Source organism: Microcebus murinus, chromosome 1, assembly GCF_040939455.1.
Source record: "Microcebus murinus isolate Inina chromosome 1, M.murinus_Inina_mat1.0, whole genome shotgun sequence".
In the NCBI taxonomy this organism is placed as follows: Eukaryota; Metazoa; Chordata; class Mammalia; order Primates; family Cheirogaleidae; genus Microcebus; species Microcebus murinus.
Genome location: NC_134104.1, coordinates 77,899,930 through 77,923,299, shown reverse-complemented (window position 1 = coordinate 77,923,299; position 23,370 = coordinate 77,899,930). Strand labels below are relative to the sequence as shown.

General features: G+C 43.4%; 1 protein-coding gene across 3 annotated transcripts in view; it reads right to left on the bottom strand.

Moving 5' to 3' along the window:
• Positions 1-809: 809 nt before the first annotated feature.
• LIPH (lipase H) overlaps positions 810-23,370 on the bottom strand; it is a 42,422-nt gene continuing 19,861 nt past the window's right edge. For all 3 annotated transcript variants that reach the window (XM_076003323.1, XM_012749820.2, XM_076003325.1), the window contains 7 exons: positions 20,004-20,105; positions 17,575-17,664; positions 13,646-13,813; positions 12,110-12,205; positions 10,250-10,361; positions 5,533-5,706; positions 810-4,376 (listed from right to left, as the gene is read on the bottom strand). In XM_076003323.1, coding sequence (XP_075859438.1) covers positions 4,289-4,376; positions 5,533-5,706; positions 10,250-10,361; positions 12,110-12,205; positions 13,646-13,813; positions 17,575-17,664; positions 20,004-20,105 — 830 coding nt within the window. In that variant the 3' untranslated portion in view covers positions 810-4,288. The remainder of the gene's footprint in view (positions 4,377-5,532; positions 5,707-10,249; positions 10,362-12,109; positions 12,206-13,645; positions 13,814-17,574; positions 17,665-20,003; positions 20,106-23,370) is intronic.

Genomic DNA, 23,370 nt, shown 5'->3' with positions numbered 1-23,370 from the left:
TCTAACCAGCCAGTGCACCTCCAGCAGGCTGCACCGGCCTCCACGGCAGCCACTCAGTCACAGCACATGGCCTGCAGTCCAACAGAGGACAAACCCATCACCCCGCCCGGAGCACACGCAGGACTGGGAAACAGGTGGGTGCCAATGGCTCACGAAAGTGGGAGGGAAGAAAAGGTAAGAGGTTTCAGTGTGAGTGAAACAGCCAGGCACTCACCGAGCTTGTTCATCGATAGCACACAACCTCTTCCAGCTTAACTGGACTTGCCCAGGGCAACTGAAAGGAGTAGCTCTGAAGATCACCTGATTTTGCTTCCCCACCCCCACCCCAGCCATAACTGGAGTGGGATAGATAACATCCCCAAGAGGAGCGTCCAAGGGTTGTTTCCTCTCCCTGAACTTTGGAATTGGCCACCAAGAACCTGGTGACACTGCCCTGTGTGGAAAGCCACTAAGCTCCTCAGAGAGATGAGTGGCAGAGCACTAGGGTTAACAAAGGCCCCTGGGTGCTTATTGCTGCTGGTTCCCCTTCCTGAGGTCTGATGCTTCAGCTCTCCTTGGGTTTCCCCAAGTCTTCTCTATCTCTCAATAATCTGTAAAATTTGGATTAGTGTGAGTAGATTTCTATTCCTGGCATCCAAAGTCTCCTTGGCTAAGATAGAAATCTATAGGAATGAGAGCAAGGGGCATGGGTCGCAGGGTAGGGTTTTGGAAATAACACAGGTAAGTGTCTTGATGTCTGAATCAGAGTGGGGGCGATTCCCTCAAGTTCCCAAGCATGAATCCATTCCATTCTGTTCAAAAGGCATTTATTGAGTGCCTCCTTTGTGCCTGGCATTGTGCTAGGTACTCAGGAGGCAAAGACAAATAAATAGCAGCTGCTCTCATGGAGCTCACAGTTTCAGAGGAATTAAAGACACACAAATGCATTACAATATGGCGTGATAAAAGCAGTAATGGGAGCATGTACAAAGTTGGTGGCAAAGCAGGTGGAAGGGAGAGTCATGGAAAAGTAGACAATGGAGGATTCTGAACTACAGCTTGGAGTCACCCAGTAATGTTGCAGGGTCCTGGAGGATTTTAGCAGTGGTGCTAAAACAAGGAGGGGGTGGGGGTGGAAATATGCTAGACTTTGGGACAGGTGGGCTTGCTGAGGAATGGTGTTGGGACCACCTGGAAGATGTGATGAGGAGTGATGAAAGAGCCAACTTCTTTTTTTCCACAGAGCCCGGAAAATGGGCAATCGGCCTCTAAAGATAATGGAGACAACAGTAACAAAGGCATCTGGGAGAAGGTAGCCGCCCTCATGGAAATGGGCTCTGGCTAGGCTCACAACGGAACACAGGGCTCAGAAGATAATAGTGTTGATTTAATACATTTTTCTTGAATGGAGACTATGTTGTAGGCAGATGGCCCCTGCCTTGCAAAGCAGTCTGGTAGAGAAGACAGATAGTAACCAAATAATCACACAAAAAATATCTTAAAAATACAAATTAGGGCCGGGCGCTGTGGCTCACGCCTGTAATCCTAGCTCTTGGGAGGCCGAGGCGGGCGGATTGCTCAAGGTCAGGAGTTCAAAACCAGCCTGAGCAAGAGCGAGACCCCGTCTCTACTATAAATAGAAAGAAATTAATTGGCCAACTGATATATATATAAAAAAAAAAATTAGCCGGGCATGGTGGCGCATGCCTATAGTCCCAGCTACCCGGGAGGCTGAGGCAGAAGGATCGCTCGAGCCCAGGAGTTTGAGGTTGCTGTGAGCCAGGCTGACGCCACGGCACTCACTCTAGCCTGGGCAACAAAGCGAGACTCTGTCTCAAAAAAAAAAAAAAAATACAAATTAGAAAGTGCAATGAAGGAGAGGTACGGAGGCCATACATGAAAATGAGGTCCAAGAAGACTCCCTCAAGAAGTGGCAGTTGGGCTAAGATCCAATAGCAGACCCATTAGGAGATAACCGGTGAAAAGAGGAGGGATGAGGGCCGACTATAAGTTAATCATGCCTTGGATCTGGGATTCCGACAGATATACCATACTGACGGAGAGAAGGGAGGAGAGGCAAGGATAACAAGAGACAGAGGCAAAAGTTCCAGCAGCCGTGGCAGGAAGATTATGAGAAGAAAGTGGCCACACTTGTAACTGCCTTTATTTCTCTTGATCGCTGATATTTGAAATTTACTGAAATTCATGTTCACTCCAGCGAATAAACTTCTTCCTTCCTTCATCCATTCATTCATTTCTCCACCCACCCATCCTGAAGACACGCATCCAGAGCCCACGGCGAGCCAGGCACTGCGCTAGGAGAGCCCTGGCCCAAAGAGTTCACAAATTCCATGTCTGGCATTTTCTTGCTATTGTTTTGACCCCTTGCTTCCCAGGCAAGGAAAGAACACAAAAAAGTAACTGTGCTAGTCAAAATACAGGACCAATGAAACTCTAAAGGAAACCAACGACAGCCTATCTCTCTCTACCCACAAGTGCTGAGGAAACATGGGAAGGAGGAAGGGTGGCAGGATGTCCAAACAGGAACATCGCTGAGCCTGACTCCACCCAGAGGTCAGTCACCCCTCACTTAAGTGAAACAGACTCTGTATTTGATACGTATGTAAATCTGTAGGCATCTGTGCCACACGGGAACATATTTCTATAATTTTTGAAATAGAGAGTCCATTTCTTTACAATGAGGGCTATCCCCACAGAAAGCAGTTGAAGAGCCATCATTTGGATAAGGAGGAGGTTACAAGACCTGTGAAACCCGGGAATTCCACAAACCTTCCTGCAGTGCATCTGGCCCCAGGGACTGTCTTCCCTTCGTTCTGGCCTCTCTGGCCTCGGCCCTCCAGGACCACTCAACTTGGCTGCCGCTGTCATTTCAGATTCACAGATTGCACCTACCTCCGGGGAAGTCTAAAGATTCCTCAAACTGGAGGCTTCAGATGCTCTAAGAGCAAACTAGTTTATGCTTTGACTTCACATGTTAGCAAAACACTTCATTCCAAAAGGTTAACATTAATTACCTCTAACAGGCAGGAGTGTGGATAGTATTTTTTTTTTCATTTTGCATCAATGCATTTCCTAAATTTCCTTTAATAATCACAGATTACATTGGTAATAAGGAAAAAAACACATTTCTTAAGGGTTGCTTAAAATGAGGGTTGCGGTGGCTCACACCTGTAATCTTAGCACTCTGGGAGGCAGAGACAGGAGGATTGCTTGAGGTCAGGAGTTTGAAACCAGCCTGAGCAAGAATGAGACCCCCGTCTCTACAAAAAATACAAAAATTAGCTGGGCACAGTGGTGTGAGCCCATAGTCCCTGCTACTCAGGAGGCTGAAGCAGAAGGATCACTTGAGCCCAGGAGTGTGAGGTTGCAGTGAGCTATGATGACGCCACGGCACTCTATCCAGGGTGATAGAGTGAGACTGTCTCAAAAAAAGAGAGTTGCCTGGCAAGTGAGCCTTCTTCACTTTAGGTAAAAAACAAGCTCTGCTTTTTCCTCTCCTGCCTCTTGCTGCACCCCCTGTCACTGTGAGGCCCCCTCACTGCTGCCCTGCCCTTCCCTGATTCACATAGGACCTAGTCCCTCCCTGCCTCCCCCACTCCTCTGTTCCTCTTTAGAGAAGATGGGAAGCCAGAGTGTGGCTTCCTTGCCATCCCAGAGCAAATAGCCCAAGAGAGAAGCTGGCGTTAATAAGGAGAGGCTCTCTTTTTGCACATTATATAAGCCCTATGAAAATAAATAAAAGCATATTCACATTTACCAAACATCTCACAGATGTGGCACCCATGGGATTTCAAAAAACCCTTCATAGACTTTCCTCCCAACCCCACACAACAGCCCTGCGAGGTAGGTCAGTTTCACTTCCCTGCCCAGGTGGGGACTGGAGGAATTTAGCACAGGGATGTGGAGTCCAGTCCAAAGTGAGGCCTCCAGCCCGTCTCTCTCTCTAAGATGCTTGACCTGCAGCCGTGCTGGGCAGAACCGCCTGTGTGACAGCCAGCTTCGACAGGTCAGAACAAACGAGGCCCCAGGACGCGGCAGAGACAGCGCCCGGCTGCTGCGAGCCCGGCTATTTCTGACTTGCCCTAGTTAGGGGCTCCCCTCCTAGGATCCTTTCATAACCACGAGGTTGTTTGACGTTGTGCAATGTGACATCCATAGGACGCTACTGGAAAAAACCTTGGTTTTTCTGTACTTTTTGTGCCTTGATGATAAGGTGAGGCGAAGCTTTAAAACAGCCTGTAGTGGTGGCTTTCTTGATATTACGGGTGCCCACATGTCCTGGCAATGATTACATCTGCAGCTTTGGGCAAAGAATAGGTTGGAAGACTGTTTCAACGTTTTCCATCAGGACAAGATCATACCGGCACAACTGGGGCCTGGGAGATTGAGACAAAATATCCTGGTAAATGACATTGCAAAAATACCACATTCTAGTAAATTGTATTATACCCTTGGGATATGAAATTACTTAGCAATTATTTCTAACAATATGGGGAAATGCTTGTAGTAAGTAAAATATCAACGAGAAAGTAAGATGTAAAATTTTATTTACCATATAACTTCAACTAGGTTGAAAAACAATAATAGAAAGAATATTACAAAGAAATAACCAAAAATATCAACAGTGGTTGCCTCTAAATAATGACAACACAGATGATATTTTTCTGCTTCCTAGAAAGTTCAGTACTTTCCAGATTTTATAAAATGAACATGTATTCCTTTGATATTCAGGGAAAAAAATATTTAAAAGTCCTACCATTTTAGAATGTACTGACTATCCTCTTAGAAGAAATTTGTATTATTAAATATTTTAGAGTATCCTAAACCTTCAAGAAAAAGGAATTCATAAGGTACTAACTGCTAACATGATTTCTTGTCTCTCTCTCAGCCTATAGATGAGATGCTAGGACTACATGGTAGAGTGGCATTTGTCACAAAACATACACATTAACACAGCTCTGCACTTATTTTTAAAAATCATTCTTTCCCTCTCTCTCTACACACACACATTGTTGTTTGTTTTCTCTGAACCAGTTGAGAATAGATTGTTTACTCCTCAACACTTCAGTGTGCCTTTCCTAATAAGGACTTTCTCAGTGCAGTTATCAAATTTGAGGAATTTAACACCAACATAATACTTTTAGACTGTCCATGAAATAAAAGATTCCAATTTTCCTGTACCTTTTTTAATACTAGGCTCTGTTTTACCAGTTTGCCAAATTCTACAAAGCTTTCTTTTTTACAACAAATTATCAACTTGCAAGCAGTGTGGGTGGTGAGGGAGGAATTATATAACACTAAGCACATAACATTATTTCTTTGGCTTACTGGGCTGTTTATCTTTAAGCGCATAACAGTATGATTTTCTTGTATTACTGGGCTACTTGTTTTTAATCAAAGCAATTTTTGGAAAACCCTTTACTTCCTGTCACTGTGAATGATGGAGTCTTATGAAAACATCAGACCAAGCAGATTGAACAGGATCTAAAAACATGGATAATGGGGACTGGTCAAACCCTGCCTTCAGCTCACCTTTCAGGATGGGCCAGGGACCTTAACTTCATTCGCAGAATCCTGAGTTTGTACTTGGGGCCTATTATAGATCCTGTAGAGAACATCAAGGATATTGCTGCCACTTTATCCAGATCTTGGTTAAATCTTGCAAGTAGACTCACTTGGTGGTATTTCTGAAATGTGGCAGGTTCACTGAAAGGAAGAAATAATATTGAAAAATAGATACAGATTGCTAATAACAGAAAGCAGTTTTGCAGCCTGCAAATCACTGATAAGCAAGTAACCACATGCCCCCAGCCTGCGCTAGCTAATTTTCATGGGCAAAGTCCACTGATCGCAGAGGACTGTGCAAGTGAAGCTACTGACCCCCAAACGATATTAGAGAGAGACGCTGCTGATGACTGCCTACCATACCCCGGACCATGTTCTCATCTCTTGACACATCTCAAGCCCCTGAAACATGCTGCGAGGTAGGTACTATTCTCATTTTACAGACAGGGAAACAGATGCTGATATATACAGCAGTGCAGAGATTCAAACCCAGTTTTGGCTGAGTTCAGAGTTATGGACTTTCCCTTAAACTCTATTGATAGATGTATACGTATATTTTCAGCCAAACTAGATACTACCTGGGTTGTGCTTAAGTATATATTTTTTCAGTCCTCCCTCTCAAGATGAACGTCAAAATAGCTAAATCCAGGCCAGATTCGCCTGTAATCCTAGCACTCTGGGAGGCCAAGGCGGGCAGATTGCTCAAGATCAGGAGTTCGAAACCAGCCTGAGCAAGAGCGAGACCCTGTCTCTACTAAAAATAGAAAGAAATTAATTGGCCAACTAATATATATAGAAAAAATTAGCCGGGCATGGTGGTGCATGCCTGTAGTCCCGGCTACTCGGGAGGCTGAGGCAGGAAGATCGCTTGAGCCCAGGAGTTTGAGGTTGCTGTGAGCTAGGCTAACGCCATGGCACTCACTCTAGCCTGGGCAACAAAGCGAGACTCTGTCTCAAAAAAAAAAAAAAAAAAAGCTAAATCCAGGTTCCAATATTTTTTCCCAAGTATGTGGAGATGTTTTCTACAGTTGGAATCCCAAATTAAGCCTATGGTATGTCACTGGGAACATTCAGCGCAGTCATTGTCCCTCTGGGAGCTGGGAGACCTGAGGAGCAGGAGCAGTAGGCTTGCTCTAGACGTGAACCCTTAGTTTGGGGGCAGGGTGGATGTGAGGAGGTGTCTGTCACCCCAGCCCCACTGGAATCATGTGTAAGTCCTGTGGCGTGCACAAGGGCCACAAGTAAACTAATCTACAAGGTGCCCAGATTTTGGTTTCTCAATACCATCTCCACTAAAAGGAACCAGAGCTTCTCGGAGAAATGGTTGATTCCAGGGCTGGGACAGGCAAAGTGCAGAGTGATCCTGGAACACCCTGTGCATCAGAAAGTAAGGAAGTGTAAGAGTGACGGAAATGTGCAAAAAGACAGAATCACCTCACACCCATGCAGATGGCTACTATCAAAATGACAGAAAATAACAAGTGTTGGTTATTGGATGTGGAGAAAATGGAACCCTTGCGCCCCATTGGTGGGATTGGAAACAGTATGACAGTGTCTCAAAAAATTAAAAATAGAATTACGATACAATCCAGCAATCCCACTTCTGGATATATATCCAAAAGAATTGAAAGCAGGGCCTCTAAGAGACATGCACACCCATGTTCATAGCAGCACTATTCACAATAGCCAAGAGATGGAAGCAACTCAAGGAAGTGTCCATCCATAGATGAAAAGGTAAATAAAATGTGATATCTGCAAACAATGGAATATTATTCAGCCTTGGAAATGAAAGATATCCTGTCACATGCTACAGAGTGGATGAACCTCGAGGATGTTGTGCTAAGTGAAATAAGCCAGTCACAGAAAAACAAATACTATATGATTCTGCTTATATGAAATATCTGAAGTAGTGAAATTCACAGAAAGAGAAAGTACGGCCGGGCGCTGTGGCTCACGCCTGTAATCCTAGCTCTTGGGAGGCCGAGGCGGGCGGATTGCTCGAGGTCAGGAGTTCAAAACCAGCCTGAGCAAGAGCGAGACCCCGTCTCTACTATAAATAGAAAGAAATTAATTGGCCAACTGATATATATAGAAAAAATTAGCCGGGCATGGTGGCGCATGCCTGTAGTCCCAGCTACTCGGGGGGCTGAGGCAGAAGGATCACTCAAGCCCAGGAGTTTGAGGTTGCTGTGAGCTAGGCTGACGCCACGGCACTCACTCTAGCCTGGACAACAAAGTGAGACTCTGTCTCAAAAAAAAAAAAAAAAAAAAAAAAAGAGAAAGTAGAATGGTATTCACTAGGGGCTGGGAGTGGGGAAAGTGGAATTGTTTAATGGGTATACATTTTCAGTTTCACAAGATGAAAAAGTTCTAGTGATCTATTTCACAACAATGTGAATATACTTTAACACTACTGATTGTACACCAAAAAATGATTATCATGGTAAATTGTATGGCTTTTTAGCACAATAAAAATGAAAAAATTTTTAAAAAGACAGACAAATAACAAGTGTTGACAAGGATGTGGAGAAATTGGAACCCTCGTATATTGCTGGTGGGAATGTGAAATGGTACAACTATAACTTCTTTGGAAAAGAGTCTGGCAGTTCCTCAAAATGTTCAACATGGAGATACAATATTATGATCCAGCAATTTCATTCCTAGGTATATACCCAAAAGAAATGAAAATGCATGTCCACACAAAAACTTGTATACATATTCATAGAGGCATTACTCATAATAGCCAAAACCTGGAAACAACTCAAATGTCCATCAACTGATATGTAAAATGTAGTATATACACACAATGGAATATTTGGCCATAAAAAGGAATTAAGTATTGCTATATGCTACAACCTGAATGAATCTTGGAAACATTATACTAACCAAAAGAAGCCAGACACAAAGACCACATTGTATGATTCCCTTTATATGAGATGTCCAGAAGAGACAAATTCACAGAGAAAGTAGATTAGTCCTTGCCAAGGGTTAGGGGAGTGAGGGGGACAGAAATGAGAAATTACTACTAATGGATATGGGGAGGGGATTGAGATGATAAAATGTTATGGAAGTAAATGTTGGTGATGGTTGTACATTTTGTGAATATACTAAAAATCACTGAACTGTGTACTTTAAAGGGTGAATGTTATGTGAATTATATCTCAATTTTTTAATGTTTAAAAAAGAAATACATGGAGACAGGGAGAGTTGCTAGGCAAATAATCACTTTGACTATGACTCCATCTGTTCCCACAGTCTTCTGAGACCGGATAACTCATGGTGCATGCTCTAATATCATTTCTCTTATCTTAAATTTAAAAATAATACTAAAAATAGGCCGGGCACAGTGGCTCACATCTGTAATCCTAGCACTCTGGGAGGCTGAGGCAGGAGGATTGTTTGAGCTCAGGAGTTCCAGACCAGCCTGAGCAACAGCAAGACCCCATCTTTACTAAAAATAGAAAGAAATTAGCTGGACAACTAAAAATATATAGAAAAAAAAAATTAGCCGGGCATGGTGGTGCATGCCTGTAGTCCCAGCTACTCGGGTGGCTGAGGCAGAAGGATTGCTTGAGCCCAGGAATTTGAGGTTGCTGTGAGCGAGGCTAATGCCACAGCACTCTAGCCCCAGCAACAGAGTGAGACTCTGTCTCAAACAATAATTATAATAATACTAAAAATGTTAAAGTTTATCTTGAAAACAAGAGAAGAGTACTAATAATCTCACCATGTAACAGAACAACTATTTCCTTTTTCTATATATTCTCTGATTGGTGGTGACTTCTTCACAAACATTACTAAAATAAGAATGTGTTGGCCAGGTGCAATGGCTCACACCTGTAATCCTAGCACTCTAGGAGGCCAAGGCAGGAGGATCGCTTGAGCTCAGCAGTTTCAGGAAAGACCAGCCTGGGCAAAAGCAAGACCCCATCTCTACTACAAATAGAAAAAATTAGCTGGGTATGGTGGCATGCACCTGTAGTCCCAGTTACTCATGAGGCTGAAGAAGGAGGATCTCTTGAGCCCAGGAATTTGTGGTTGCAGTGAGCTATGATGATGCCACTACATTCTAGCTTGGGTGACAGAGTAATACTCTGTCTCAAAAAAAAAAAAAAATGAATGTGGTGGATGCCCTTGGGGGTGGGATTGTTGGAGGGATGGGGCAAGGATTTCTACTTTTATGTTGCATTTCCTTTATTGTTTTTTATTAATATGATCTTTGATTGACAAATGATAATTATATGTATTTATGGGGTACTGTGTGATATATGTATAAATGTGGAATGATTAAATCAGCATATTCCTTTATTGTTTAAGTCCTTACAGCAAGCAGGGATAACTTTTGTATTAAATGTTTAGTCAAAGGAAGTGAGGAGGAAGGAAGGGAAGGGAGGAAGGGAGGGAAAGAGAGAGGAATGGAGAAAGGAAGAAAGAAAGGGGGGCAGGAAAGAAGAGAAGGAAAGAAAACTCTTGCACCAATTCCATTTGTAAAGAGCCTGGGAGATCAAAAGACAGGGCAAGGAACTAAGCAGTATGTCTCCTTATATCTTTTTTTTTTTTTTTTTTTTTTTGTAGAACAAGGAAAAGTACAGACCTATGAAGAAGAAAGTAGGAATACGTAGGATTTCATTTCTCTGAGCAAAAAGAGGATCAGCAAAGTGTAAACTATTGCAACTCAACTTACTGATTGATTTTGGATTCTGTGATGTTTCCAGCTTTGTCTCTCAATTTGATTGTAATGTCTCCTCTTCTTATGTTCTTGTTCCAAGTTAGAATATCCACAAAGTAATGATACACTGCAAAACAGGGAAAGAACATGGTAAGAGAGAGATACTCCCAACTACTTCCTTCAACGGCCAGTTCCTAAAAACCCAACCTCCCTATAACCGAGTCTCTTTTTCCCTTTATCTCTAGTTTCTCTGCAAAGATCCAGGGCAGAATTTTCTAACGTTCCTTTCTCTTCTCTTTGGTAAAGACTGCATGAGTGACAGCAGGGTTCAGTGCTATCCAGTTGCCATGTTCAGGCCTCACAGTTGAATCGGTGTTCACACCTATCGACTGAAGTCTCTGGCCTGATGCTGCTGAACTGGCCCATTGCCAGTTCACTTCAATGCCTGCCCATTTTAGAATGAACTACTAAGTGGCCATCTGGAGACCCTCCATGGCCAACAAGGGTCTTCCAACAATGGAATATGTAACATGAATTTGGACCATGTCCACCAACATACCCAACCTCCCTCAACTCTTTCCTGGTCCTGCCAAGCCACCTGCACTCCCCACACTGCCAACTATCTCTTGTTCCTGGGCTTTCCCCCACCTGGACACTCTTACTTTGCCAGCTTTTCAAACCTATCCTTCAGGTTTCAGCTTAATGTAATTTCTTCCATGAACCTTCCCTGACCTCCAAACTAAGTCAGGTCTCCTTTCTTGGAGCTCCTATCATTCTCTGGACTTCCCCCATCATTACTCAGCACACTTGACTATTCACAAAATGCAAGAGAGAATGATAATCAACAAAAGTGGTAAATATGTAGATACATCTATGGAAATATTGCCTGAATAATGTCTTGTGAGTTTTTTAAAAACATAAAATTAGAAATACTACAATAACTGGGAAGGGATGATTATTCCTCTTTATAATCCCAGTAGCACCCAATAAGCTCCTGTTAAATAAATTGAAACATATGATGTGTCTTCTCCCAACTCTTTGCTTCCCAAAGTCAAGTATGTTTTGGGAAGATGGGATCCATCCCTTCATAATGGTTAGATTCACTGACTCCTGAACAAACTTTCAGAGAAAGGGAAAGAGGCTCAGGGAGACAATGATCCCATGAAGGAAGAAGGTCAGTCCTGGAGGTGCCATTTCATGGCTCATTATTGCTCAGGGACTTGCAGCCCAGGCAGATGCCAAATCCATGGCTCCAATGGAAGAGTGAAACACAGTGATCTGCAACTTATTTTAGAACAGTTGTTTCCAAGAAAAATGAAAAGGGTTGCAAGATTGCAAGAAAGACATGCATCTTCCCAGGCAAATCCCAGTTGCTTCCCAAGGCATCAAACCATCTGCTGCCCCATTCAGTTCTCATCTGGAATACTCAACCTCTTGATGCTCTTTGGTCATTGTGGTTGCTTTAGGGCTGGAACTGATCCATAGATGTGGCTGACATCTGATTTTTCCTAGGCCCAGTTTCATGTCTCTTGGGAAATCAAGCAATTCTAGAAGATCTTAGGGATGGGAAAGGCCATCCAGTGAAGCTAACAACTGTGATTTATTGAGATTTTAATTTTAATATCCTAGAAGATAGGCATTATTATCTCCATTGTACCAATCAGGACACTGAGATTCAGAGGTTAAATGACTTGACCAAAGTCACACAGCTATTATATGATAGAATCAGAATTTGACCTAGGTCCTTCCAGCTCCAAAGTCCATGCTTCACCATTGCTTCACCTCATTTGCCAAGAAGTAGCTAGGAAGCTAAGAATCAGGCATCCCCAGAATGAAAGGGCTGGGCTAAAGCAAACAACCACATGCACCACTCACTGCAGAATGGCTTCTCCTCAGCTGTGTCAAAGAATGCCTTAGTCATTGGGGGATCTTTCTCCTTTAAATAGTCTTTCCAATGATCAGCATAATAGCCTATAAAACAAGTTGGAAAGGTGTAACATTAATATGTATTATATAAATGTAAAAGCAACTGAGATAGCAAGAACAGCAAGGTTGACAATAACCACCACCACTGAGACAACCTCCCTCCCACCCTCCCACTCCCCATGGAGAGGATCTGCAGGGCCATCCATCTTGCTGGCTGACCCTGTCCCTAAGAGCTGGAATGCAAAAGGACCCTACAGTGGTTTCCTCCCCACCCCCCTTACTGCTTCCCAGTAACAGGGCAAGGGAGCGGGGAGTGGCACACATTGGCGTGGACTAAAAATAGCATTGACATTTTTCAGTAATACATTCATTTTCTAGATTAAAACAGATTCAGGTTCATACCTAAAGTAGCATCGCTCTTGCAAAGCAATATGCTTTCCTAAAGAACTACGGGGGGGGGGGGGGGACCTAAATTGCACAGAACCTTGCCATGTGACTATGTCACCAAGCAGGTAAGTGCCCTTCACATCTGTGCCTACAGGAAACAAGGTTAAGTGCTTACTAAGGGCCTCACTCTCTCCTCTGTCCCCAAGCCAAGAGAATGGCCTCCAGATTCTGACTTCATTGATCTGGGGTGGGACCCAGGCATCAGTATTTTTTTAATTGATACACAATAGAAGTACATGGTCTCAGGGTACATGTGATAATTTAATACATTCATAAAATTTATAAAGATCAAATCAGTATACTTGGGATATCCATCACCTTAAATATTTGTCTTTTCTTTAAGGCATCAGTATGTTTAAAAACTCCCCAGGTGATTCTAATGCACAAAGTTGAGAACCTCTTGTCTCTAGCATGCTCTGCTGTTAATTTGGGTTTTTCCTTTTGGAAAAAATCAGAAAATTCTCGTGATCATCCAATTTCAAAGCCCTAACCACCTAGAATATTTGTACTAACCCCTAGCAAATACCTGAGCAGCCTCCACAGGATCAACCCCACTCCCTGTACATACACACAAGAGCCAGAGTTTGAAGTGAGGCATTTATAGACAGAACTCTCTGGAAGGGGTCACTCTGCAAGGCTCATATGGCAGGAGGGTCTCTGGGCTCCCTATAGACCTTCTCCCAGCAAAGAGATTATATGCCCAGGGAAGGTGTTCCTGTCCCAAAAGGAGCAAGCTATGTCAAGTGACTATCCCCTGGCTGGGCTTAGAAACTCTTCTGGAACCTTCTTTTCCATACTAGAATGGTGTGTCCAGGGAGGTTGTACTACCTTCTGGATGAAACACAAATTCCTTTTCTATGCTGTCTATTATTAGGAGACTAGAGTAGCTCAAAGAACAAATTGGCTAGAAAAAGCTGACTATAATTTTCTTTTAAAATACAATTTTGGGGCCTATTTTTAGATAGTAAAATGATTCTGGAGTCCATACCAAAAGTTAGCTCTTTTTTAATCAGAGAGGAAACTGATCATTGGACTTACCCAGGAAGGGACAGGACTCCTTTTGTGGTGTGAGGCAACTGACACACTTGCCATTCCTATAATCCCGGTAGGAGTCACAGGGATATGCAGTGATAGTGCAGTTCTCTCTCAAGGAAGACAGGTACAGGTACATAGACCTCTGGTGGTCACATTTAAAATACTGCAATCCTTGGTTGTAAGAGAAATGATTAGATTAAGTTGAGGTATTTAATGATAGTATATCCCATATTTTATACACACACAATTTATCATCTGGCACTGTGTGAAAACCTTCTGTGTACCTCATTCCATTTAATCTTTATAAACACCCATAGGTAAGAATTCATGCTGGCAAGTGGCAGGATAAAAAATTAAATCAAATTAATGTTGTGCTTTGGGAGGCTGACGCGGGCAGATCGTGTGAGTTCAGGAGTTTGAGACCAGCCTGAGCAAGAGCGAGACCCAATTAATGGGCCAACTGAAAAAAAAAAAAAAATATATATATATATATAATTAGGCATGCATCCTGGTGCATGCCTGTAGTCCCAGCTACTTGGGAGGCTGAGGCAGGAGGATAGCTTGAGCCCAGGAGTTTGAGATTGCTGTGAGCTAGGCTGATGCCACGGCACTCTAGCCTGGGCAACAGAGTGAGACTTTCTCGAAAAATAAATAAATAAATAAATAAGGTTGTGGCAAGAATTAAAGCAAACATGCTTTAATTAAAGACCTTGATTGCTCATTTATCAATCACATATTCCCCATGTGATCTTGAACTATATAAAAGTTGAAAGCCTCTGGTCTAATTTTGCAGGGCCACTTCCCTGCAAAAGATTACGTCAGTGTCCACTTGTCAGGTTGACAGCTACTGGCACCAATGGTGTCTGGGTCAAGTGGCCTACCTTCCTGGGTCATGAAGAATCAGGAGGGATTACCAAAATTGTTATCACAAGAGCAAATCATAGGCCGGGTGCGGTGGCTCATGCCTGTAATCCTAGCACTCTGGGAAGTCGAGGCAGGCAGATTGCTCGAGGTCAGGAGTTCGAAACCAGCCTGAGCAAGAGTGAGACCCTGTCTCTACTATAAATAGAAAGAAATTAATTGGCTAACTAATATATATAGAAAAAATTAGCTGGGCATGGTGGCGCATGCCTATAGTCTCAGCTACTCAGGGGGCTGAGGCAGCAGGATTGCTTGAACCCACGAGTTTGAGGTTGCTGTGAGCTAGGCTGATGCTACGGCACTCACTCTAGCCTGGGCAACAAGGCGAGACTCTGTCTCAAAAAAAAAAAAAAAAAAAAAAGAGCAAATCATAGGAGAGAGAGTCTGTCAGTCAGTAAGTCAATTGAGTTAGTGAGGAAAAAAAGAAAGAGCAAATCATTAGTTAATCATTAATTTATTCCTTTTTATCATGCTTTTTTCAATATGTTACTTAAAGGGAGATTGAAAGGAACTCAAGCAACTGGCTTCAATCATATACCTCTCTCACTACTCTTCCACATTTATTATGAGAATTTTCAAACAGGCATAAAAATTGAGAGAATAATATGAAGAAAGAACCCTCATGCGCATATCATTCCTGCCAGTTAGGAGATGGAAGCAGAAATGAAGACCCTCATTAGGTGGGTTTGTCAGTGGAAAGAAGGAGAACAATTCAATGAGTGTGAGCAATTCCCCAGAGGTTTTCCGCAGAAGGCAGAGGCAATGAGCCACGGAAGAAGGAACGAGTAAAGGCATCAGGGGAGGAAGGCGGTAGGGAGTGGACTGGTAGAGGAAGACCCCAAGAGGAAGGCACACAGAGGAGACAGCTTTGAAAAAGGGTGGGGGACGCTCTAAAGGAGAGAACATGAACACGGTCTTTACATTCTTGGGAACTAAGATGAGGATAGATGAAATGGCCCTCTTACATGGGACCTTGATCTAGGCACAAAAGTCAACTCTAGCTTACCTCTTAGAGGTGAGAGTGTGTAAGAAGGAGATATTTGGGAAAGAAGCATGAGGAATGATCCTAGGAAGTCAGCAAGAGAGGAACAAGAGGATTCTCTGGCATTATTGAAAGCCAGGGAGAAGGTAGTAAGTTTACTTGGACCTTGTACTCAACCAAATATTCAATCAACAAGGCTTCATGACTTCTCCAGCAACGTTCCCAAGCAAAAGTGGAACTGACCTGGCTGAGGCCTAAAGGTCTGGGGGTGGACAGGGCATTCATGATAGCAGCCAGGTGGCAGGGACTCCATTTCTGCTACAAGGGTGAAGTGAGGGGCTGAATGATAGGAGGTGGCACTAGAAGTGATGAATGGAGGTGGGAGGTGGACCTCAAGTTAGTTCTTCGTGGGGCCATGCAGTGTGATGGTGAGACAGGAAGCTGGTGACACATAGGGACGGTGTCAGAAGAGCTGGAGATGATGAACTGCAGCACAGAGGCTGTCAGAAGGTTGAGGGGTCAGAAGCTGATGTCATTCAAAAAAGAGAACTGGGTCCAAAAGATGGGAAATCAGTGGATGTGAGGATTCAAATAGGAAACAGTAAACCCCATGAGAACAGGAGCTGTGATTGCGAGCCAGTGGTTTGGAGAGGTGCTGGGCTCTGGATCATTCCCTCTTCTGCCAGAGTCCACTTGTGCCCACAGGAGAGATCAGTGAAGGACAAAGAGAACTAGAGGGGCAAGAAGGGAGAAGTGTGGGGCTAACGTGGGGCCAAGCTGGACCGGAGTGAAACCTGGCAGGTGAACGTTAACTGACTGTTCCTGGAACTTCCTTTTGCAGAAACAAGGTCAATAAGAATACAGCGGAGGCCGGGTGCCGGGCGCGGTGGCTCACGCCTGTAATCCTAGCACTCTGGGAGGCCGAGGCAGGTGGATCGCTCAAGGTCAGGAATCCGAAACCAGTCTGAGCAAGAGTAAGACCCCATCTCTACCAAAAATAGAAAGAAATTAATTGGCCAACTAAAAATATGTAGAAAAAAAAATTAGCTGGGCATGGTGATGCATGCCTGTAGTCCCAGCTACTCAGGAGGCTGAGGCAGGAGGATTGCTTGAGCCCAGGAGTTTGAGGTTGCTGTGAGCTAGGCTGATGCCACGGCACTCTACCCAGGCAACAGAGTGAGACTCTGTCTCAAAAAAAAAAAAAAAAAAGAATACAGCGGATATCTTTTGTGAGCAAAGTACCTTATCTTCGGCTGCTTTGGATGTAGTTACACCATCAGGGTGGGATTTGAACACTCACTATGGTATTATACAATGTGGTTGGACCTATTTATATTATTTCAGTCAGATAATTTTCAAATACTATGTCACTCCAATGGGCCAAAACAAAGCTGCCATTTTGTAAAAAGATCATCTTTTTGTCTATAATTATTTGCATGGCTCTTTTACTTTAGCAATGATAAAATATAGATTTACAACATTTAGGGGTGGGTTTTTATATTCTGTCTCCCTACTTCACTTTTTTTGTTTTTGTTTTTGAGACAGGGTCTCACTTTGTCACCCAGGCTAGTAGAGTGCAGTAGTGTCATCATAGCTCACTTCAACCTCAAACGCCTGGGCTCGAGCAATTCTTCTGCCTTGGCCTCCCAAAGTGCTAGGATTATAGGCATAAGCCACTGTGCCTGGCCTTTGACTATTTCTAAAACTTTAACTATCTTTGCACTCTAATGCTTGTCTATATTTTCCATCATTTCTCTAGGAAAGGTTTCCAGATGTGGACTTTCTAGGTCAAAGACACACCTTTTCAAGAGAGAATAATTTATAATAGCTTTTAATCATATGGTTATAGTTTTTAAAAATAGTATATTTGAGTTTCAATTTTTAATTTATAATTTATATTTATATCACCTCTATCTTCTCAGGAAATTAATCTTCTATGGAAAACTATTCCATGTAGAATAATATCGGATTTTAAAAATATACCTTTTTCAAACCACTATTTTACAAAATACAAAGTATCTGCACTTACCTCCAAATATTGTTTGGGGACAACCAGGTTGATCCGCTCCTCCATTTGGGTAGAAGTCTATATTTCCTAATGGTTCTCTGTAGCCCAGTGCTAAAAGAGAACATACTATGCTTTTATACTGCTTTGAACTTTTCATATCTCATAGCTCATTTGCTTGCAGGATATAGGCAGGAATTATAGTATTATTTTATTTTTGTTGTTGTTAGCATTATTGTTATAGCTATTTAAATGTTTTGCACAAAGTTACCCAGATAGTTAGTTAGAAAGCAACAATTTCCAACAAAATGACTGCAAAGATGATAATGGAATTTACTTTTTTTTTCTTTTTTTTGAGACAGAGTCTCACTCTGTTGCCCAGGCTAGATTGAGTGCTGTGGTGTCAGCCTAGCTCACAGTAACCTCCAACTCCTGGGCTCAAGCAATCCTTCTGCCTCAGCCTCCCGAGTAGCTGGGACTACAGGCATGTGCCACCATGCCCAGCTAATTTTTTCTATATGTTTTTAGTTGGCCAATTAATTTCTATTTTTAGTTGAGACGGGGTCTTGCTCTTCCTCAGGCTGGTTTCGAACTCCTGACTGAGGGATCTTCCTGCCTCGGCCTCCCAGAGTGCTAGGATTACAGGCGTGAGCCACAATTTACTTCTAATATTTCTAAAGACATAACTTACTGCAAGACTGATAAAATCATACATTTCCTCTTTACATTTGGTTGAAATGCCAGGTGCTTCCTGAGCATCTATTTGCATTTGTGTAAATCTTGAACGATTAAGAAATAGCAAAAAATTAATTTTTTTAAATATTTGGGATCTAGGATAGTAAATAAATTGGAAATACTTCTAGAAAATGGGGACTGAAAAATTTATAGATAGACTTAACTGCTTATTTTCTTTAACTATGTAACTCCAAAATAATCGATAAAAATGCTTGATTAAGATTATATAGGTACATATGCATATGAATATGTATATAGAGTTCATCATGGTAATAATACTTATATATTGAGAACCAACATGTGTCTGTGGACATGATAGTAGGTGTTCTACATACTTTTCTTCTGAGTTTCACAATCTCTACAAAGTAGCTATTGGTAAAATCAGATGAAGTAACTTAGATGAAGATACAGAGAGGCCGGGCGCGGTGGCTCACGCCTGTAATCCTAGCACTCTGGGAGGCCCAGGCAGGCAGATTGCTCGAGGTCAGGAGTTCGAAACCAGCCTGAGCAAGAGCAAGACCCCATTTCTACTATAAAAATAGGAAGGAATTAATTGGCCAACTAATATATATAGAAAAAATTAGCTGGGCATGGTGGCGCATGTCTGTAGTCTCAGCTACTTGGGAGGCTGAGGCAAGAGGATGGCTTGAGCTCAGGAGATTGAGGTTGCTGTGAGCTAGGCTGATGCCATGGCACTCACACTAGCCTGGCCAACAAAGTGAGACTCTGTCTCAAAAAAAATTAAAAAAAAAAAAAAAGATACAGAGGCTCAGAGGACTTAAGGAACTAACATGATATCAATACAAAGAGCAAAACTTGGGATTTAAATCCATATCCACCTGACTTCAAAGCTCATGTTCGTTCCTTCAAAATTTGCTTTCCAGAAATAAAAAAATAAATTGCTCTATTCCACCAAGCATTAACGTGTCATTGAGGTACTGCATTTATGTAAGGTAGTACTTTGCAAACTCCACAGTAATGCAGCTGTTTCACAAAGAGACATTTCTTCTTAAAGCAAACAATTCCTGAATCCCACACCAGAGTGCCAAGACAGGTGGTCATGGTGTGTTAGGTGGTTGTATCACGGAGGGGATGTATGATTAAACGACCACTCCACTCTACTCCCGCAACCTTTCCCAAGTCCCTACTCCAGCTGTTCTCCTAGATATCCGGATATAAACACCCATCCTTGAAATGAAACTAACATCGTGAAAATCAGAGATGGCCAGGAAGATCTACAGAGAGCTAGAGAGCTGCAGGTGAGTCTATGTCGGTCTGTGTGCAGAGACACAACACGTAAATGTACCTTTCTGCTTGAAGAAATAATGAGAAAGAACCAGCAAAACCAGGAAATCATGCAAATCATGCCTCCAAACCCAGCTGCACATAGGAAAACATTTGTTCACATATTGTGCAAATTGGCCTGTCCTTCAGGGCACAATGATCGCTCAAAAAAAAAAAAAAAAAAAAAAAGAGAGATAGAGATGATGGGAAAATCATCCCCACTCCAGCACAAGTTCCTGGGTGCCTGCATTAAAGCAGCTTCCCTTCAATATTTCTGTGGATTTGGGAACCTGCCTGGTAGGAAAAGTGGGAACCTAGAGCAACCTGATCTGCCCCTACATGATGATCTCCCCAGGGCGGAGGGGCAGAGGGGAGGGGACGTGGGGAGGAAGATGCTTGGGGGGGGCACTGGCCCACAAGGACAGGAATGTTACCATCAGTGTCGGAATGGATGACATCAACGAACTGTGCGTCACTCGGATCCAATCTATCCTGGGGAGGCCTCCCGTTGAATAGAGGGCCTGCAGGGTCGAGACCTGGAAAGAAAACAGAGTCACTTGGCAGCCCCATGCCATGAGTCACCTGCAGCCAGGGCTTTGATCCCTCGGATGATGGTGGCTCACAAGCTGCAGGGCACCCTTGGGTGGGCGAGCACGCACATTCCCATCCTACTTTGTCAGGACTCCTTTCCTCAGCCCTGCGGCTTGTTCCCACAGTGAGACGTTACGCTGGCAGCCTGGCAGCGCCCGAGGGCTGCATCCAGACTCCATCAGGACGCAAACCTCCTGCAGAGCTCAACAGCAGGGAACACACACACACACACACACACACACACACACACACACACACACACACGGGCATCCGAGGGTGGGGTTAAACTGGTTCCTCAGGGGAAAAAAGCACCAAAGGATGCGTAAAAAAGAGAAAAGGCCAGACTAGGTGGTTCACACCTGTAATCCCAGGACTTTTGGAGGCCAAGGCAGGAGGATAGCTTGTGGCCAGGGGATTGAGAACAGCCTGGGTGACACACAATCTACCCACCCCCCCTAGTTTTTTATAAAAAATAAGAAAAATTAGCTGTGCATGGTGGTGCAGAGCTGTAGTTCCAGTTACTCGGAAGGCTAAGGCAGGAGGATTGCTTGATCCCAGGACTTCGAAGTTATAGTGAGCTACGATCACACCACTGCACTCCAGCCTGGGGGACAGAATGCAACCCCGTTCCTAAAAAAAAAACTTTAAAAAGAGAAAAAAGCATATGCTGTACTCATCTTTATCCTATTTTATATGATCCAGAAACAGCCCACTCTTGTTATTAATAAAATTCCTTTATAGCATCCACTTTTATTCATATATTCTAGCTCACTTGATCCACATTGCAAACCTGTGAGGGAGGCAGGGTAGGAATTATTATTCCCATTTTACAGATGAATGGACTGAGAAGTTCAGAGAGATTAAGTGTCTTGACCAGAACATAGCCTCATGATGCAACTACCTCTATTCATTGAGCTCTGGGTTTCACTGCTGAGTTTAGCAAGCTCAGCTGGAAAGGGCGAAACTCACTGGTCAAGCCAGGTATCAGGCCAGGTATGGAAGATGAAATTAAGTGGGTGTCAATCCTCGCAGAATTAACCCACACCATAAATGCCTGAACTGATTTCTTCACCCTGATCAATGTTAGTTGGGCGTTCCTCTCTATGAAACAGCTGGGAAAACAGGAGAGGAGCTTTTACGATGATGTAACCACACACACACACACACACACACACACACACACACACACACACACACGATTAGAACTTAAAAAAAAAAAAAGCCAGAGGCTCAAAAAGGATTTGCTTACTAGAGCCCTCCCTGGAGTGAAGGTTTCAAGGGATATCTCCCTTGAAGTTTTTAATCTATGAATGTCATTTTAAATGACATCTCTCATCCTCTGGTGTTACATATAAAATCCAAGAGGTAGCATTGTTGCCTCAACTTCCCTGGTTCTAGCTACAGTCTCTCCTTTGGTCCTCTGCCAAGCTCTTTTGCTTTCTTGAGGCATTTCTTTACCAGCCTCCTTTCTTCTCTCTTCCTCTTTTGTTCTGCCAGCCTTTCTACTCCCTGCTGATACTAACATGGGAGAAAATGATCAACATCCAGGCAATGAGTCCACAGGACTTTCTCAACACAACGTGAAAAATTCATCACCTCGCTGGGGGGACCACTCCCTCCTCACACAAGACAGCACCACTTCCTGCCTAAGAAAATTAACAGTGGAGAGCCTGAGTTTATAGCAACCTCCAGATCCATGCAGATAAAACAACCAGGGGTGGGGCACTGTGGCTCACACCTGTCACCCCAATACTTTGGACGGCACAGTCAGAAGGCTCTCTAAAGGCTAGGAGTTCAAGACCAGCCTGGGTGACATAGGGGATCCCCATCTCCACAAAAAAATTAGCTGACAGTGGTGGCATTGTAACAGGTAAAGGCCTGAAAAAGAGCAAAATGTTTTATGATCTGTCTCTTTAAACTCCCCCCTCCAACTCTTCCTGGGAATTAAAACCTGCATCCCTGCCCAAAGCCAGTAATCAGAAGGGCAGAGGGATGTTCTTTGCTTCTAGTGTCTTAAAGCACAGGAGATGGCTCCATGGAGCAGAGGTCACGAGATCATCTTCCCCAGAGCAGCTAGTTGAGCAGCAATAGCTACAGCTATTGGATGGGTAACAGGCCACATTCCCATCCAACAATACAGTGAGTCCACCCATGCAAGGCAAGAGGAGGGGAAATGTTTCCCTCTGAAGCTGCTCTTGGGGACAGCTGAGATTGATCTTGGGGCTCAGAGGTGATAAGAAATCTGGACAACATGAAGAAGTCAACAGAGATAGAAAATTGAGCTGTGGATCATTGGTTGAGTCCAGGCCATGGAACAGGGCCACATGGGCCCAGAGAGGAAGGAAGTCTGGCTTTGGATATTTCCATAGTCAGAGACCTGAATACCTTGCAGTTCACATTCAAAGTATCCGAGGGAGCTGGGCATGGTGCCTCACACCTGTAGACCCAGTTACTCCGGAGGCTGGGATGGGAGAATTGCTTGAACCTCAGCCCATCTCTTTAAAAAAAAAAATCAAAGTACTTGTGGGAACAAGTTTGTTGGGAGGCTAAGGGGTGAAACTGGGGCATATGAATAGATAGAAGAAAGCAGTGCCAGCGCTGGAGGGCAGAGTTTGCTCCTGTCTTCCCAAACTCTGTGGTCAATGGTGTCAGGTTGGTAGCTGGAAATCAGCCATGGTAGGAATATTTACACCATGAAAATTAGCAAAATCTGCTGCTGCTGCTTCTCCTCCTCCTCCTCCTCCTCCTTCTCCTCCTTCTCCTTCTTATTCCTTCTTTTTGAGAGCTGGTCAACTTTCCCACCACTGGGAAAAGTCCCACCCACTAGAAGAGGGACTCCCAGACTCCCAACACATAAGGGATACAGGTAAATTCAAGCCATCTGTTCTTTCTATACGTGAGGGAAAATAAAATTTTTAAAAAGTAAAGACATATTGCTTGTTGTAAATAATAATAAATTTTAAAACATAAAAAGAGCTTGTTTTACTAGGAAAGCAAGTAAATAAGATGAAGGCAGCCTTGACCTTTGGGGTAAAAGTGAGAAAAAACCATCCAGGACAAACAATGTATCCTTGGGTACCAGGGCTAGAGGAGATGCCAGAAAACACAGGGGGTGTGACACAGAAATGACGTGCACAGAGCTACCTGCCAAGCTTAAGTAGCACATTTAGACTTGTGGTCCTAAAAGTTTACCTCCCAAGTGTAGTTGGT